Source organism: Cyrtonyx montezumae, unplaced genomic scaffold (assembly GCF_038088225.1).
Source record: "Cyrtonyx montezumae isolate F1298 unplaced genomic scaffold, pur_monq_1.0 scaffold_24, whole genome shotgun sequence".
In the NCBI taxonomy this organism is placed as follows: domain Eukaryota; kingdom Metazoa; phylum Chordata; class Aves; order Galliformes; family Odontophoridae; genus Cyrtonyx; species Cyrtonyx montezumae.
Window position 1 is genome coordinate 8,603,381 of NW_027071981.1, and position 20,104 is coordinate 8,623,484.

Sequence of the window (20,104 nt, forward strand, 5' to 3'; positions counted from 1 at the left end):
TATCATTCTGAAAATGTCCACACAAGTCTGATTTGATGTAGATTTATAGAATAAGTAGCCATGGGAACAACGCTGCAACACGCATTTGTCTAGCTGGCACCCTCTTTCTCACTATCTTCCCTTTTGTTTGACAATCAGACTCATTGAATCTCCTGTCAGCAGTGTTTAGCTGGTATTCCACTCACGTGAATGAAACAGTGTTTTGAATGCATGCATGAGTACTCAAATTCAGCTAGCTGTATTCTATACAACAGAGAAAAAAATTAATCATCTAACACCTCGGTGAACAGCTGCTGAGCATCATCTAGGCAAACAAAATGACCCCAAATTATTTCACAGTAAAATTAGTCAGATGTGGTTCTTTACCCAACCCAACTCAGAAAATCATGATCTCTTCGTACATGAGATTCCATTAAAAAGTGTAAAAACAAACAAAAAAATAGAAAACATAAAACCTCACCCTGTCAAATTATTTTTCAGAAGATGTAGAGCTGAGTGAAATTATTAATAAGTTATTAATAGAGGGCATCTTCTGGATTATGTATTTAGTAGCTATGAAGTCAGAGCTGTGCTGACACAGCCTAAGAGAGGTATTTCTGTCTTTGGAGCAAAACTAATTCAGAACAGACAGGGAGTTCAACTGCTACTGGTGGATCTGACAAAGAGATGTTCAGACTGCACAGCTGTGTAATAAGAGAGTTAAAAAGCTAAAACCTTTGCCAGCTTTCCACATAAGAGGGAGTTATCCTTAAGCCTGCTGTCCACATGAAACATGCTCTTCTTTCAAAATAGAATTTAGATGGGGCAAACTTCGATTTTATTTTTTTTTCCCCACTTCTTGAATTTGCCACCATACTTGTGTCAGAGTCTATCAGGTATAGAGGATGGGGCAGAGAAGGGCAGACTAATGCCATGAAGCCTTCCAGGCCTTAATGGGTAACCGTCCCCTGGAACTCCTGGTAGAGAAACAAAGGTTTTCATGGAGTGACAATCTCTTATGCAATAAGGATGCAAAAGAGAAAATATTTGACCAACCAGGACAAGAAATAAAATGTTGCTGGGTGCAGTTAATCATGTAAGCCTCAGGACAGAGTTTCATCAGTGCTGCAAATGAGAGATTAATATGCTACAAGTCCACATATGCAAAATAAATTAAAAGAACAAAAGAAAACAAACAAACAAAAAAACCCAGATGAAGTCCAAATGAGCTGGGAATTTATCCTGAAAGGTGAGAGGAGTCTCTAAATCACTGTTTTCTTAATGTCTTTGCTTTCTGCAAGGTAGGTGGCTTATGCATCTCTGAGATAGTGGATGATTAATCAGTGCTTGGATAGAAACAAATCCAGAAGCATCAAGACAAGGCAGGAAGAAGTCTTGCAAATGCTTCACCCTCAGAGCATCATGTTGTGCCAGAGATTATCTTCTGGGACTGCTGCACATCGTTTCAAAGATAACATCAAGCACTGTTCCTGTCACAGCTACTAGTTGCTGTCCATGAGAACGTTTAATTCTGAGTGAAAGAAGAGGGACTCTACATTTCAATTTACACAGCCTTTCAATCAAAGAAACTTATCCAGTAGTGGAAGTCAGGACAAAGGTAATTAAGACAACTTACATTTCCCACTTCAGCAATGTCAGTCAGTTAATTAGATGGGTCCCATCAGATGATTAGACAAACAAAGTTTTAATAGATGTTTTACTGAGCACTCATTTTGTAATCTCTCTCACACTGGGAACACTGAGGAAAGCTTCTGGCAGAATAAGAAACCACTCTGAGTAAAGGACTGTTGGGTTTTATTTCTGCTCATAGATGTACTGTATGATTTTGGATTAGCCACTTAATCAGAAGCAGGGGTAGTCCTGGGACAAGCTTACTAGCCAAGGGGTAGGATTGTCTAACATTGCCTTCTCCATTGCTGAGTCCCCGTGTGACCTTCAGTGAGCTGCTTAGAAGCAGAGCAGCTGCTGAAAGGCACTGTCCACATCCCTCTTGTGCCCATAGCACTGTTAGGCAAAAATCTAGATCTCTGGAAAATCTACTAATAGGTGCCTAAAGGCTTTATGCGTTCAGAGGAATTGAGGGAAGTTTTGCTCTCTTACACTTGATGATGCTTTGTTCCACATTGACCTGTCAGTCCTCCACACACTGCATACCTGAAGTAGCGATGGTATGAGGTGTTCCCATCTGAAAACCATGATTCTGAGGGCCACTGCTGCCCCTTTGATTTAGAGAAGGCTCTGCCAACCTTTGGAAAACTTAAGTTGCAAAGTTAGAAAAAAAACCCAACAAGAAACAAATGACTCTTACTCCTCTTTACAATTCCCCACAAATTTCAAGGTACATGTCCTGAATTACACCTTCTGAAGAAAGCAGGTAACAAACGTACTTTCTACAGTAAAAAGCAAACCAGTTAGGGTTATGGGACTTTTAAAAAATAGAACATAAAGCAGAGTAATCTGCTCATCCAATTTTTTGTAACACATCAACAAATTCCTGCCTTTCCTTGCAAAACAGATGATTAAAATACAGTAGAATTTGGTCTCGTCCAACCAGATGAAATCATAATAAATAATTTCTGCTTAGATGCATTACATTTATCTCTATGTAATGCTGTCAGATAGAATTGACACTTTTAGGTTTTAAGAACAAAGTTTTCCCTTAGAGTGGTTTTTCTTTCTGAAAAACTGAAAGAGTTTAGGAAGAAGTAATAAAGAATAAATTAAAAATCATTTTTGCAACTTATAAGAAAGCCAAGTGGAGGAAAAAGATTGTACTACTGCCCCTTCCAAAATGAAACTGGTGTGTCCTCATCGTTCAAGCAGATACAACAGCTAAGAGCAGATATTGTATGCCAGTGGAAAGAATATATATTGCACACATAAATGGCTGCAACATAAATTTGAAGAAATATGGTCCTCCTTCATATAGGTAGGTCAAACTTTTCCCTCAAGCAGATAATTACAGACTTGGGGTGAGTAAATCTTATTAGCCTCTCAGCACCTTAACTCCTCTCATAGACTGCTAGTAGATATATAGTAGGCATATACTACTTCAGTGGTGAACGTGGCTGTGGTTTGTCAGGAAATACGTTGTACCAGAAAACAGATTAAATCAGCTTTCCTAATTTTGGAAAGAATGGAAGTTATAAAAGAAGATGGTAAGGAAAACTGAGTTTGGCACGCAGCATCTCTTCTGACATCTCTGAATTCAGTTAGAGCACTTAAACGTTACAGTTCGGAAAGCTGTTTTTGAGGGAGAAGGGCAGGCTGAGGCAGCCCAGGTCATCAGGTGCCTCTGTGTGGATGGCAATTGGCCAAGTCCAGCTCAGGATGTGGGGGCTCCTGGGTTGATGGGCAAGGAGATAGAAGGCCCCAGGGGAGGCTGATAAGGGACATTAAGGCATATCAGTGTCCTCAGAAGCTGACAGCATGGATATTTTATCTTTGTTTTCCGTTGTTTTGCTCTGCTATTGAACCTTAGGCAGTTAGTTACAGACACAAGAAGAACACATACAGTACTTACTGTGTCTTCCTCTATGGGAGAAGAAAGGAGACGTATCTCTCATGATCCAGGTCAAGTTCCAGGAAGAGAAACCAGGAGGAAGAGGAGGACTGCTTGTCGGGAGATCCAAACTGCTCGGACCTTTTAATAGTAAAAAGAAGAATAAATATCAATGTTATGTATGCCACACATTAAACGCAAAGATCACCTTTATAGGCTACACACAGTGAGCACCAATATTAAATTGCTCTGTCAGTTTTTCCCACAAGACTTGTGTTTGTAGAGGAAAATGAGACATAAATTCCCCTATGTAACAGAAGTATCATCACCTAGAAAAAGCATGAACTTAAACTGAGGGACTGAAAGGTCAATGAGAACTTAGAATCTGTACAGGATTTATTTGTTCTTAATGTTTTCTTAACATCCAGAAATCCTGTGCATGGAAGAGGCAGTTTTTGTCCAACAACCCTATGTATCTCAGAACTGGAGAATATCTGTACAAAACTGCACTACCTCTGCAAAACCAAAGCAATACTGGAGGTGCCAAAAGAATCTGAAATAGAACGGGCGGTCAGTGAACAGAATTCTATATGATTTTACACCACAGTTTTTTTCTGGGAATATTTAAGTTGTTTTCTTCTCAAGATTATGAGACCTTCAGTATTCTCCTCTCATTTTTTTGAGGACCTCAGGGGAAAGGCCGGACTTAACTTTGTAGAAGTACAGGCAGAATTACAGACAATGCTGGGCTGGGAAAGTTTGATGCAATAAAATAGACCTCTGGTGTGGTGATTTCTCAGTGAAGCCATAAAGAAATTGTTGTTCAGAAAGAAAAAGAAGTGCATTTTTGATCTACTGATATTCTTGTCAAGTAAGAATATTACAGATGCTGGCATCAGTTCCTTTAGTTCAGGTGCAATACTAAGGTTTGCTGTAACAGCACCAAAACAAAACAATAACATCTCCCAGTAGAAGTTTGGTAAAACTTTCTGTAGCAAAAGGAATTAACTTCCTTGAGTGATAATTAATTCAGATTATCTACTGAGAAGGACAATTCTTCAACAAACAATAACAGATAAAAAAACCCCATCAATATTTAAGTGAATAACAGTAAGCAAGGTAAACGACTGAAGCCTTGGCGAAAACATTGTTTTAATTCTACTGAAGTTCTCCTTAGTGTCACTTGCCTCCTATACTGAGGAAAAAGATGAAAATTCCAAGTGTTAACTGAGCCCTACCTCATTCTCAGTGCAATCTCATTTACAGGAGTCCTGTCACTGAGCAATGGCAGCAAAAAGAACAGAAAAATAACTTTTTATATGAGCACTGTGACTCTTGCTCATTGCTTTAAGCAACAATCTTCACGATAAGAATGGATTTCACGTTGTTTTGTAAGTCATTCTGAAGAAGCAAAAAATTAACATCCCTAATGGCTCAGCACAGAGACCAGATTTAACTAAGTTACAGTACAGTAAGTTGGTTTCCCCTGCTGTTGGCTGGAATATAGGAGAAAGAAATTCATGGCAGTTACTTATAAGGGTAGGTAAGAAATCTAGAGCCTGTCTTCAGCTGAGAACAACAAAGTAACAAGGATGTAACCTCTACATTGGATTCTCCTTCCTTAATGTGAAGTCATAGCTTACCCCTCTTTCAGTGGCCCCTGATATAGGCCGATATATATGGATGTGGCAAATAATGTTGGATTTCATTACAGTGAATATAGTTGTCACTAAAACAGATTTGTTCCTACAAATGTGCTTAACTTTGATGCTGATATAAAATAATACAATAAAAAAAAATCCATGAAGATTGAACATTTGTAATAACCTGGTTTTAAAATCGACATATTATTATGTGTTTTCCTTGATAGGAGATGTCTGACCAATATCAGTACCCATTATATAGTATCTGCATCCAGTGACCCTCCAAAACGAGGAAAGATTTAAAAACTTTGCAAAACAACAACTTCGAGGCCTCCTTAGCCATGCAGGAGTCAAACAAGTGTAGATGTCTTCCGGAGTACTGATAAAGTGATAACTCTTGGCTTCTGAATTCTGTCAGAACTTGACACAGACCTGAAAGCCTACCCATTCCCAAGGAAAAACAATCCGAAGGGAGGTCACACAGTTACATTCCCTAATGCAGTAGCCACAACACTCAGAATTACATCACACCTAGTATCCTGATCAACTTTAGCTAGGATTTAGTACCACAAGTGTCAAGGGATCCCCAAGTCCCCTGGCACTTTCAGAAATATGCCTCAGACAATTCTAATGCATCTCACTCTTCATAATCTACATTCAGCCTCAGTTATGTGTTCACGCTGTCACCAATTTATACAGTACACTGAGATAAAGTTGAACATCTGAGAAGGTAGTACTGACACATGAACTTCTCAATCAGAAGCAAGAGGTGCAAAAAAGATAGCATAAAGAATTGAAACTTTCTCTCTTTTTCTTCTTAAATAACAGAACGGATTTAGCACAATTCATTTAAACCTAATAACTCTCTTTTCTTCCCCCCCCCCATACTCCATAGGATTAATCTTGTAACTTCATCTCAGATAATTTGGTTGCACTATTGGGCCGAACTTGAAGACAAGGAGATTGTATCAGAAGTTATGAATCCTTCCCAATTAAGTTATCTTCAGGGAAAGATGCTGTGTAAAAAGGTTCTGTGTAGCCAAGAGGCTACTCTTCACAGTGAGGAATTATTCGATTTCAGAGTGAGCTATAGGTTAGGAAAAGGAAAGACCTCTCTTCTTCCATCTCCAGGGCATTTTATGATCAGAAAGGTAATTACAGAAGACCTGTATATCAGCTAAACAAATGCTCCTTGTGCAGCAAGGGTAATGCAAACCTTGATTACACTGTAGTCATTTCAACAGATAAAGGATTCTTCCCTTCTCCAACACAATTAATATTGAAACCAAAAATGACTTTTTAAATATGCTAACCTCCCATGCTGGTCGTCCATGCCATGGTGCTCTATCACTTGTCAACAGTAACCCTAACCTTTAAAAAAGAATAAATGGATTAGCAACTAAAAGCTGACAGCCCAATTTTTAGTAGCCAGACATTTGGCAAGGTATAACAGATGTTTCTTTGATATTCCTGCCTAAAGGAATATCCAGGGCCAAATTCTGACCCAAGGCACTCAATCACAGCTAGAAACATGCACCTGAAGAGAACATTTGACATTTCTGTTTTTAAACTTGTGCAAAGAAGTTTCCTTAGGAGAGGTGAAATTCGTTCTGCTCGACAAGATTTTGGTTTAAAAAAGAAAAAGTTTCATATGTACTGAAGTCAATCCTCCCAGCCATAAATTTATTAAATAAAATATTTATGTATTATTTTAATGAAAAATGTCTCTTTAGTAGAATAAGCTTGCATGTTCACAGAAAAATGGGTGCACAAGAAAAGCCTTCTACCTGGGTCCTTTTAAAATAAACTGGATTCCTTCCTTTTTCATCTTTTCTGGACGAAGGCAGGAGTATACCCAGTAATTAACATACGCAGTTCTCTGAAGTTCTGTGTAGTGCAGAAATGGAATGGAATTTTTAATCAAAACATCTCTGCTATCTTTATCTAGAAAGTGCACCTTCATGTTTCAGAATATTTTAGCACCAGTCCTTCGCTGACTGCTGCCTTTGGATATCGCCTTGTGGAAAAGCTTTCTCACGCCGCTGTGCTGCATTAGTCCCAGTTTCTCAAAGCTAGGCCTCATCAAAGTTGCATTGTAGAAGCAAAACAGGATGGAAAGCTGTTTCCAAGAAAAACATATTGAGAACCAATATCTTCACGCTTGGCGAGTGCGCAGCTATGTTTGTATCTAGATTTGCAGGTTCTTATTACTATTTGTGAATCTGAGGTTCAGACTTACAATTCCTAGTAAATCTTACAGTCACATGCTTAAAAACATCCTCCATTAAAATCCAGATTTTCCAGTCTCTGGGAAAGTCTGATATTTCTGCATTAAAAGTAGAAATTTTCCACAGAAAGGATATGACATAGTAATATCCCCAATTAAAAAAAAAGGCAGGAAGGGGAGGCATGCAATTCTACTCAAGACCAAGCCCCCTCCATTTCATTAATACAAACAATAGATTAGTGGGACAGCTGGTTGCCCCAGGTGTAGAAAGTATTGGAGGTCTGGAGAGATCTCTCTATGAACCCCTAAGACACCCTAAGAAGAGGCAGCTCCAAGCCTGTGAGGTCCTGGAGCTAACATCTCCATCTTGGGATGGAGCTCTCAGGATCCTGGTCATTTCTGAAGCCTTGCCTAAGACCAGCAGGATTTTCAGGCTGTGTAGTGTAGGATTTTCAGGCTCTGTACAGCTGTAAGCACACACCCCCAGGGGACCTTGCTGAAGGATTCCTGAGCTCCAGGCTCCAAAAAACCACCAGTTTCCAAACTGTGGGGGGAAAGGGATTCAGCAAGGGGGATTGCCTGAGAATTCTCTGTAATCTCACAAACTCACAATCAGTCCTCACGATCACACTAACAAATGCTCATACCGCCTCTCAGGAACTCTCATGGTTTTCCCTCTTACCATTCACAAATCGCATCATTTGTGAAAGCGCAAAGAGCACTTTTCAATATCAAGGCAGTCAAGCAGCATCAAAGCCAATAAATAACTGAAGTAAACACTTTGTGAAGGACCCACGGACTCCGCTGCGTTCATAAATGCTGTTATCTAAATGACACTCAGAAGCAAAAGTCAAATTCTGTCTCCAGTTAAGGTAGAGAATGAGGCAAAGGGCAGCCCCTTTGCTCACAGCTTACTGCTCTGAATGGCTGCTGAGCTCTGCTTACACTAATGGGCGGATGTACGCCAGGGTTTATTTTTACAAACCTCCTCTAAGGTAAGAAAATGTTCACTGACAGTCTGTCAAGTTTATCTTTTTCAGTTGGAAAATATATTTAATAATGCATTATGTTGCAACGATTTTATGCCACATGGAAAGCCTGATGAGAACAAATAAACGATAGTATGTGTGTCACCAAACGCGTTCTGGAAGGCTGTGGAGGAGAAATTTGCATTCAGCAGGCTGTACTGCTCTGTGGGGACACTGAGCTCAGTCAGACGCACCGCGTGAGCCACAGAAGTGATCAACTGCACTGACAGGCAGTGCTTGATGAGTGAACTTGGGAAAAGCATGCACTTCCTGCATGCGGAGCGTGTGTCACAAATAAGACTGTATTTAAAAGCTGTGTTTAATGCAAAAGCTGTGTTATCATTCTGGCTGTGACTTTTTTTTCCCCTCTTTGCCTATGTAAGGCTTATTTAAAATTTTCTGATAACTCCTTTCTGTTAGATTTTCTTTTCACAGGAAATAGCACATTTTAATAGAAGAAGAAAACATCCCAAAATTGACTGAATGAGAAGACAAGTGTTTCACGGCCTCAATCCCTTCTACGAGCCAGACAGTCCCTTTAACTGCCATATTGCATGGACACTCCTTGATTCCAGGAGAGTCTGTACCAACTCCGGGAGATGTGGCTGCCCAGCAGATTCTGACTCTGGATGAAGAGCACAAAACACCCAAAATACGATTCTATAAAGACACTGTGACAGGGAAATAGCATCAAAATATCATGTGTCAGTGCTCACGACAGGGAAAAAATTGGTTTTCCTGAAAAAATGTAGGTGAAACTAAGAATTTTGGTTTCTTTGCTGATTTCTGTAAATCCTTCTTAGCACTTTTATGTGTATCACAAAATCTAAAAAGATTTTAGTCTTTGCTCTGAAGGACAGTGGCACACAAAGCGCATCAAAAACAATTACAATGACCAAGCTTATACTCCACACATCTCAACTAATGTAGTTTAAAAATATACTGCCATCTAGAGCATAGTATTGCATCTCGAGTGCACTGCAGCTTCTGAAGACCTCCTCACTAATACACCACAAAAGGGCAATGAATCACTGATAAAGAGCTCAGGGTCTCAATTACAGGCCAGACTTGGAATGGCTTAAGGTTGTTACTCATCTGAGAGTGTACAATGAACCTTTAAAAAACAAAATGCAACAGTATACTGATATTTCCTTAATAATTATGCACAATTAAGCATCACTGAGGGCAACATAAGATTTTTCCTGCCGCTTTCATAATCAAATGGGAAAAGCCCTTTAGCAGCAGAGCCCACGTACAGATATATACTCTAAATGTTTGGACACTGGTGTGTGGTATCACTTTTAGATATTTTAGGACGACAGCTTTCTAGGGCTGCAGTATTTAAACACAGGGCAATATTTGTGCTGATAACTGGTATTCCTGACCAGGTGGGCACTGAAATCCAGAAGCTATTACATGCAACTGTTTCCTGTGGCACAGAAAGACCTCCAGACACTGCAGACATCAGGAAAGCATAAGTTGAAGTCTGTGGAACTAGTAACCTTTCTGCAGAAGTGCAGATGCACTAAAGACTGCAGGTGGTCTGACTTATTTACTGTACATATAAAGTGATCTTCCTGCTGTTCTCTGAGGTATTTACCTACTGTAGCTTAAACAAACAAACAAAAAACCAACACCCACCAAAAAAACAACTGAAAGGTAGTATTAATGTTTGGTCCACATGTCCCAACACAGGAGATTTCCTCCACTGGTTGTCACTGTGAGCTCTCCCAGCACTTGCTGGCCTAGCCTGGGGCTCCTTGATACTGCGTTGTTCATTCACAGGACTTGAGAGCCATGGCTTACTTAAACCAGTATGGTTCTCATCTATCACAGCTATGGTCCTGATCCCATGTATTCTCAATAGCCATCTACCTGCACAGTTTGGAATACTCCTCGACATGCGCTTTCCCTTATTCTAAAACCTCTAAAAAGTACAGGGGCCAGGCTTTCAAATGAAAAAAATAGTGGTTGTCTTGACAGAATTTCAATAATTCATTACACATTCTGACTTCAAACCATATAGTGCCCTTACCTCTGATTTATGCATAGCTACCTTCATATTTAACACATACACCCAGCTGGAGACTCTCATCAGATGTGTACACTTCTTCCTGCATCATTTTAAGTAGTCAGATTAAGGGAAAAGACAAACAAACCCAGCAGCAACCTCCTGCTCTACATACACGTAAAATCCTCTTTCATACTATGCTGAATGTACATTAAAACAGAAAGAATATCCCAAATTACTCTTCAAAGCCACTGTCACCTCAACTTGAATGCCCCCTTCCAATTCTAATCCATCTACAATCTGAGCATTTAAGACTCACTCTTCTCCAGAGCATGGATGGGAGGGGAGGAAAAAAAGGTAGGTTCACACAGCAATTTCATACCTGATGGAAGGAATGATAGGAAGAGAGTTCATTCTAATAAAGAATGAAAACATACCAGAAGGTTCCAATAAAACCTGAGTTAATTGGTGAGGTACTTTTATTTTTTTCCAGCTGATACATTCAGATTTCCTCAGAAACTCACGCTGCTGTATCCCATAATAGTATTACATATACCCCTTCATTTTGCAGAGCTCTGTGAGAAAAGCTTCTGAGGCATGTGCTCATCCTACTTCCAACAGCATGGTAATGCCTGCAACACCTGGCAAAAGTCCACCCCAGAAGCAAGCCAACCTTGTTCCATTGCTGGAACCACTCAATAATCACAACTGCAAATGCTGGTCACTAAATGATGGCTATTGAGAAGAAAGCAAAAGCAAAGGCATAAGTCAGCATTATTTTTCCCTTGTTACTATCATTATTACTCCCATCGCTTCAATGAAAGAAAGTAAATCCTTTTTTGTTGCACATGAAATAGATAATGTTGGTAGAAGGTTCAATAATGGTCCCACATTTAGATATATAAACACAGGGGCTGTTTTAGACATCCTCACCCTTCACAAAGCAAATAAAATACAGGAGCTTCAGATGTGAACTGGAGATTTCTCATGCAAAAGAGCCTGAAACACTAAGTGATGTCTTACATAGAAACTGGGGCTCCACTGCACCACACAGACAGAGGGAACAACTTAAGTAAGGTTACTGGAAAATGAGAGGCTTTGCCCAGTTTTAAAGCACCCAGTTCTGAAACCTTGCAGTCCAAAGCTAGTATTTTTGAAGTGTTTAGAATATGCCTGCTATATAAAACAAAGTTAACACTGGAATTATATGAAGCCATACGTACATACAACAGACACAAACTGTGAGTCAGTGACAGTAGTGAATGTCCTGCCATTTGTATGACTAAGTCCAACGTACTCGCTGCCTGGGACATTTCTTTAGAGATGTAGTCTTACGGAATAGCAACAAGCATGTGGGGTGTTTCTGTACTAGAGAAAATACTAGACATTTGTTAACTGTAGACAAGCTGCATTGTTTCTAGAAATACCAAAAGAGGGTGATGACTATTTCAATCTAAAGTCCAGCTGTCTGAGCAGTAACAATAAAAATTAGTTCATATTCCCATTACTGGAAAAGATGCTAATGCGCTTATATTGCCTATTTTCACTGCAACATTTAATTCTGCTTAAGGTAAAGGACATCATCTCTGGTTACAACTGTGGGGTATTTAGATGCAAAAACGTTTCTCAAGAAAGTTTTGCAAGTGCCATAAAACACTTGAGTGAGGCATGAGAAACTATGTTCACCCAGAGAGACATCTCTGAATTGACTATAAGTAGAAGCTGTAAAAGGGAAAAATCACTTGTCATTTTGTTTTTTCAGCTGCAAAAGAAAAATGAGAAGCCTTATCCCTAATTGATTTATTTATTATTTACCCTCCATTGTGGCACAATTTTACACTCTATAACTGTTTTCCAAAGAGCCTAGAAGTTAACTAACCCTCATCACTCACATAAAAAGGTGAGCAGTGCTGTAAAGCAGCTGATGCAACAATTAGTACTGTCCTCTACCAGACAACACCAGAAAGGTTCAGTCACATGACATAAAAACTTGTGCTCCAGCCCAAGTCCCAGGTGATGAGAAAAAAGGCAGCATCACACACATTTTAAGATACTGATATGCTTTTGCTGGTGCAGGATGCACTGCTGTGAAGTCCTACCTGCCCTTCTATTTGGCTTCTGGTATGGAGAGGAGCAACAAAAAGAGCTTTCTGTTTTCTCAGCTTCATTTCCCAAGATACCTCTACAGCCATCCCTGGCTGTAGGAAAGCTGGGGAGAAGGGCAGGGTTGAAGAACTGTCCCTTTGCTAAAACATAAGGAGCCCTGTAACAGCTAGGAGTGAATGGATATGAACCACAGAGAGAAAAAAAATCAACCTGATTTGTTACAGAATTGTGTACTTTTTTCCTTTTTTTTTTTTGTAAGAGTACTAGGAAACCATAGGATTAAATGCCCTGCCCAAATTCACAGTGCAAATCGGTAGTTAAGATTAGAAAACCGTTTCCCTCTTCCCAGAGGTCCCCACTTCTTCCAGTCCAGCCCTGGCTCTGCCAGATGGCTTTGCTCTGCCTTGTGAAAGAGACATTCTGTACACATGGAACAGAGCGAGCACGTAGAAAGGCACCTGCACAAAACCAAACCAAAATGGAGTATCGGTGTGAATATCCAGAAGGATGGCAAGAAATGTTATGCAGATCTTTTGTTTTTCATTTTCCCCCAAGTTTACATCTGTCTAAATCCTCTCCTGTCAAAAGCAAAACAGCCGCACTGCTTTCCCCCCCAGATCCTGCACTGTTCAAAAAGAACTTCCCAAAGCGATTACCAAAAAGCCTGTGAGAGAAATGATTACAAACGGCCGAGTTAACTGCTTTGGATGGCCTCATCAGTCATCATAACGTGGTCTCAGCACGAGACTCATCAGGACAGGCAGCTTGTCATGACAGATGACACCTCGTTAAGAAGGCTTCCTCCTGTGGCTTTTTCCCAAAAAAAGTCCCCCTGGGATAAGGTGCTTGCAAATAATGGTCCTTAAGCAATAATCAAGGAGGAATCATTGCCAGCTGCCTTCAATGAGCTGATTCAACATCAGGGCCTTTTTATTCTTTTTTTTTTTCACCATTATTTTCTGAGCGCGGAATGTTTTATCTGCACGCACGACTTAGAGTCAATGTATTTCTGGCAGTTGCTTTAAAGGTGATTTTAGGGCTGCTGAGAAGAGTGGCAAATTAAGAGCGAGAAGGACAGAAAAGGCTGAGGCAGCAGCACTCACCTCCTGCCACTTTTTCATTGCCACCCCAAATGCTGTACAACAATTTGCAGTCTATATATTGTTTTCCTCATCTGGATAAGGATGAGTGTACAGATCTGCACTACAAGCCTGCTGTGGAAATTGATAAGCTGAATGTTTTGAGCTAACAGAACCTTCAGCAACAAGCTCTGCAGCAAAGCATCGTATAAATAAAAGCCAACGAACATCGTTCCATAGATAGTGTTTCATGAACTGGAACCTGAGAAAGCTAATTCCATTCCCAGCTCTCCTCGTCTGCAATGGGATCTGAGACAAATAGTGCTGTTTCTCTTTTTGCCTTGTTGGTGTTTTTTCTACAAGTAAAATGGAAAAAATGGTGCCCAATGTGCTTAGGAATCCTGGGATAAAAAGCAGTAGACAAAAGCAAATTTTTCAAAACACCATTTCCCTTCCATTCTACTTCTACTCCTGAAATGCAGCTTCATTTATGGCAAGGGCAAGAAGCTCACTGTGAAGAGCAGCTGGCTTCTTAATGATACACATCTTAGTCACAGTGAAGAGGCAAACAATTTGCCACGAACAGTACGTCTGTAAAATCTGGCACGTGTCGGCTGATTTCAGATTGTTCACAGACACAGTCCAGTTGACAACTACTTTGAAATTAGTCATATTTACTAGGAACAGATTTCAGTCCTTGGGGTTTTTTGTATAGTTGCTTTGTGTGGTGCTCCAACTGTGCACCAGTTGGCCATACAAGTGCAGTGGTACTGAATAGGTGCCGGATCCAAGCAAACACCCAAATTTCTGTTGAGCAGGAAACTCCAGGATTTTTCTTTCTTTCCATTCCATGTGCTGGAATGAATAAGTCTTATATATATATATATATATACACACACACACAGGAAAACAGCCTGGGAGCAAATGCTTTCGTTTGAAAGAATTACAATTTGAGTGTTTCATGTCAATTTTACCATCAAGTATACAATAGGATAGCTGTAACTGAAGTAAGCGATCCAAATGCCACATCATGGTGAAGTCAAAACGTTTCATTTTGACTTTCTCTCAGCCAGTATTTTGTGGAAATTGATATATTCCCATAGGAAGTCTGTCCTTCTAGAGAATATTTCCTGATGGAAAAATCTGACATTAGAAGACAGCTTAAGTCATTCTAATTGCCAAGAATCTGACAAGATACGCCTCTGCTCCATGACTGCCAGGGCCCCTCTCTCTGAGGATGCTGTGACTGGGAACCTGGATAGCTGGCCCAACAAAACTCAATGAGAGGCAACCAGGTCTTTAGAAAATTTAGCAAAGCAGAATGAATGCTGCTATAGTAACTTTTTTTAACATTCAAATGAAACAAATTCCTTATTGCTGACAAACTTCAGGTGGATATTTATTTGTATTGACAGAGTGAGCTGCATGGCACAGATGTACACAACTGTGTGAGGCTCTGCTAGACCAGGGCCAACACTCCTTATATCTATACCCTTCTTTCATACCACTGGCAGGCAGTTTCAGGATTAAAACCACAGGTCTTCCCTCCTTTTGTAAAATAAGTCAGCCTTTTTGTTCACAAGCAGCTTGAAACAGTTTCACTAACTGCTTTCCTTGTTTATAGAAGTTCTTTTCATGTGGTTTAGCAAGCAGAAATAAACAGGAGCTCATTTCACCTTAGCAGCAAGCCCAGCAGGATTCATAAATGAACAGACTTCGGATTACCCATGGCAACAGTTTGAGGCATCCTGAGAAACTCTAAATAATTGCATGAAACCTAAGTAATTGTATTAAGAAACTGCCAATCAAAATGGTTGCAGTTATCTCACATTAAAGCATTTACTGCATGCCATAACGCTGTCTTGGAGCACCTTCCCTGCTTCTAATCCGTGTGCCATGGAGATGACTATACGGGCTCTAGGCACGTACTGAAACCATCCTGCTTTGCACATCATAAAAGTCAACCCAGAACCAACCCACAGCCCTGATGTGCCACTGTTCTCACACATCCGTGCTCCTATGTCAGAGAAAAGTGCTCTGTGAAGGTAAGCAGCCTCTTATCCATCCCACTTACTAAAAGCAATCTGGGCAAGAAAACCAGGGAACATGATTCTCTGCCCTGCTAACTTTATCTCGGGAAGGACCTCAAACAGGTTCTCATATCTGTGAAGAAAACCTGAGCACATAAGATCAACGTAATTTGGATGTCCTGCAAGCTGCAAAGAGAGGGAAAGATATGAATGTGGAAAAGTTTCTGAGTTCCACAGTGGTGAACAGAGGATGCAAAAGGGTAGATGTGACATTCAGGGACTGGGACAGCAGGCATGGTGGTGGTGGTGGGCTGATGGTCGGACATGATGATCTTAGTGGTTTTTTCCAAACTTAATGATCTTGTGCTTCTAATTCTATGAAAAAAACAGCGCACATTAAGATTTTTAGCACTAAATCACTTTCTTCATAACCTGGGAGTCAAGGCAACAAGTTGTTTCCCTGGGCTGTCAGAAGGACTCTGCAGGAGCAGGGTACATCTGTGGGCAGGCACACCTCTCTCCTCTCTTGTTTATAACACGCTCCTGCCCTGCAACAGAGGACAGGAGGCCTGGGATTTCTCAAGTCATGGAAACAGAATTTATGGGACTCTCCTCTTGGTACTGGAGCAGCACTTGCTCCAAGGAGAAGCTTCTCCCAGCATTTAACAGACAGGAGCCTCTCACGGGAGTGTGCAGAGCCTGGAGCACACTGAAGGGAGGCAGAGGTAGAGCAGCATGCTGATTCTCAGGGTGAAGTACTGAGGGTGTTGTTCTCAAAACTCGAAACCAGCATCTGTCTGCCTTATGATGTTTTAGACTCATATTAATCTCAGATGCTTCTGCTCCCTGGCCCCACAGTCTAACATTTATCAGGGAAATAGTGCAAACTTGTCCCATACGCTCTTGCCACATTGCTAAAAATAGTAATTAACCTGTTTTTCTGTTTTGTGCTATCTCTGGAGTGCACCTGCTTACACAAGGTTGATCAGAATCCAGTTCACTACTCACAGGAATTAATGTCCCTATCTCCTCGTGCAGACTGCCTGAGTTACAGAGTCACTTCTCCAGCTCTAAGTTTCAATCTGCCAGTAGTTCTGCTTCCTGACCACTGCAGCCTGGGGGGCTGCTTGTAGGAAAGGCAAGAACTTTCCCTATTTTCTGTTTCATAACATGAAACTCTTCTCAAGGCACTGCTCTCTGTGCCCCCGGCAGCCCCTAAGCTATCATTGCAGGAGGACCAGCCAGAGCTGGATGCTTTTGCAAGGCATCCACTAGAAGTAAAAATAAGTCAACCCCTTAGATCAAACCCTCCTGAATTCTGAGGTGTGCACAATCAAACTCCAGACTGGAACCGTGGCTTAGAGGGATCTGTATCATCTCACTTCCTATCACTGTAGAGCGTGATGCCACTTCTATTTTAGTCTGAAAAAGATTCATTGCGTATCTGTCTCCGTGGATGGGTCAATCACAGTTCATAGTGCTGTAATCAGAATCCAAAGCACTACTTTTAAGCCTACTTTTGTGAAACCTTGACACCGGACAATCAGAATTGATAAGGGATGAAATAACCAAGATTGCTCAGGATTTCATCTTTTAAGGTAATGTGTTTAGCTTCACCTTTTTCTCTTGAATTCCCTATTTTCTAGGTTATTCTGCCTTTCCAGAAGCACAGATGCAAGCTGTGCCTTTATCAGCCACAGAAACGGATCAGAACATGCATGCATTGCCTTCCTTTGCTCAGTGCTGCGGGTGCTGGAGGTCAGTATCAAAACAAACGTCAAACATTTCTTTAACCAAACATTTCTTTTAACCAAACTTCTGAATGACACTTCTGAATTTTCACAGAAATCAGCTGTGTAAAAATATTAAAATGGGACATTATATTAATACAGCAACAGTACTTTATGTTTCTATTCTACGTTGCTCTGCTGGCCAATGAGCGCAATACTCTCCTAATCTGCAAACACAAGGTAGGAACAGAGTTAAGATGGGCTTCTTCTGTCCTTGTATACACAGTGCTAGAAGTCTTGTCAGATGAAATGATGACCTCAGTAAAACCTGTGCAGTCCCAGTGCTTTCAGTGGCCAAGAGGGGTTACTCATCAGAACTTGGGTTAACGGTGCTGTTATTCATAGCTCCCTGGTGACTAAGAGCCTCAAAGCTGTGCCAGCTCTTAATTTTGGTGGATTATAATGTAGGAAGGTCAAGATTCCAGCTTGCTCAAAGCTGAATTGGTTCTGCAGCACTTACAGAAAAAAAAAAGCAATGAAACCCATCACGTTGCCACTGACCAATTTTACATGTGCTTGGTGATGAGTGTGCCAAGAGCAGCCCTGCTGAGAAGGACCTGAGGGTAGTGGTGGATGAAACTGAGTATGAGCTGACTGTATGCACAGAGCAACTTTATCGATTCAATCAGGACTTTTTAAAGCAGTCATTCTCTGGAGTAGAGCAGCATCTCAAGATTGGTAGTGAATTACATTCATTTTGCAAGTTCATCAAGGTTCTGCAGCACTCACCCAGTCTTACATTAAGAGCAAAACAACTGACAACACCTGCCTGTAAGGTTGGTTTGGGGCAGAAGCAAAATTCAGCACAGTCCATAGATATTATCGGGTTGAAAGCCAAAGATTTTGCTATTATACAGAGCCTCCATGTGCTGGCTAAACATCAAGGATATATTTTACTTAATGCATCTTTTAAAAATCCTCTTTGTGGTTCCAGCAGTGTCTCTACCAGTGTTCTACTAGGGTCTGAGCTCCAGGCAATATAGAACTATCTAAAAAACTAAATCTAAGTGGGATACAAGCCAATACCAACACCCTCAGGCAGAATCAGAGAAACAAAGCTTGCTCCCTCAATGCATTGATTTTTCCAGACGTGGCTTGATTTTTAAAAGCACTACCTTTTTTTTTTAAACCTAAATTCATCCTGAAATGGTGAGGGTAGGGACGAATGGAGTATTTGTTTGCTTTTCTGCTCACCCACAGAAACTTCTGACCCTGCAGGTATGTGATCTGAAAGAGCTGGAGGGACACGTTTAGTCATGGATGAAAACAAAGGCAGGAAAGGTTTTCAGATCAGCGAGTTTCTTGAAAATGAACAACTCTAATGAAATTTCTTGCTAAATTCAGCAAAAAAAAATGGAGAAATTACATGCAGAGAAGAGAATTACATGCAGAGAAGACACCCCACCCACGGCAGGGGGTTGGAACTGAATGATCTTTAAAGTCTCTTCCAACTCAAGACATTCTGCAATGAACAGCGCCCAACGCTTGTTTTATAGAGCCACTTTTCAGTTTAGACTAAGCTTTGTTTTAAAAATCAACAACAAGGGATCCAGGGGTGCAGCTGACAGACCAGAGGGCAGCACTGCTCCCCTGAAGGGCAAAGGCAACAGGAACCCCGTGATATGCAGCAGGGCCAAGCCCCACTCCTCCGGAGGACAAACCCCATGCAGCGATATGGGCTAGGCATGCATGCTTTGTGCACTGCACAAAATCTTTGTATGATGATGTCAATGTTTTTAAGACAGCTTCTTGGTTCCTCTTGACAGAGTACAGTTCTGAGTAACTCACTTCTGGGAAGAGCCAAGAGTCCAATCTCAGCACTGAACTTTAGAACACAAATAAACAAGATTTCCTCTTTTTTTTTCCTTTTCGTTTTTCCTCCTATTTGCGTTTTAGGAAACTGGCCTAATAACGCAAAAGTAATTCTGTAAGTGCAGCTTAATGTTTAACAATAACAACAAACGAGTTTCCTTTGATCTGTTCAAACACAATGCGTTTGACAAAAGCGCCAAGGGCTGCTGGTGCGAGAGGGATATTGGCAGAAGTCATTTCCTCAGTTATTGAAAGAAGGAAAAGAGACCATTTTTAGCAGTTGCTGAGGCAGTCAGCAGATTAGCTTTAGATCAATGAGTTGCTTGATTATTCTATTTCACTCTTGAGTCTCTTTCATGGCTTCTCTTACCAACCAGGAAAATAAATACATGGATTTAAAACACTTTCCTGGTCTTCAACTCTTGAAGAATGGAATTTTCAGAAGTGCCTGTGACTCGCCTGCAGCAAGACAGAGGTGCCAAAGTGTCACCAGGTGTTATCAACTGTTGACAGAGGGAGGGGTCACACAGAGGGTGCTTATATACGGGCTCCTCCTGGGTTTGATGAGGTTCCCAGACTGCACAGTTACAGATACAGAACCACTTCTGTTGGAAAAGACACTTGAGATCACCAAGTCCAATCACTAACCTTATCAAGAAGTTTAGTGGCGTTTTGCAGCTTTGGTTGGTGCCAACTATTCATACAAGAATGGTTGCTTCTAGTTGAGATATAAGAAAAAAAAATAGGAATCATGCACTATTTGAATCCCTCTCAATCCTAAACTACTCCCGTCACTTCTTTCCTTCTTCCCCCTTTTCTTCCCAGGTTACCCCATCCCCAGTTTAAAAGATCTGTAAAATATTTTATTTGTGCACA

General features: G+C 40.8%; 1 protein-coding gene across 1 annotated transcript in view; it reads right to left on the reverse strand.

Moving 5' to 3' along the window:
- The window catches only part of ALK (ALK receptor tyrosine kinase), a 272,781-nt gene that overhangs the window by 201,980 nt on the left and 50,697 nt on the right, over positions 1–20,104 (reverse strand). The window contains exon 2 of the mRNA XM_065739616.1: positions 3,524–3,643. Coding sequence (XP_065595688.1) covers positions 3,524–3,643 — 120 coding nt within the window. The remainder of the gene's footprint in view (positions 1–3,523; positions 3,644–20,104) is intronic.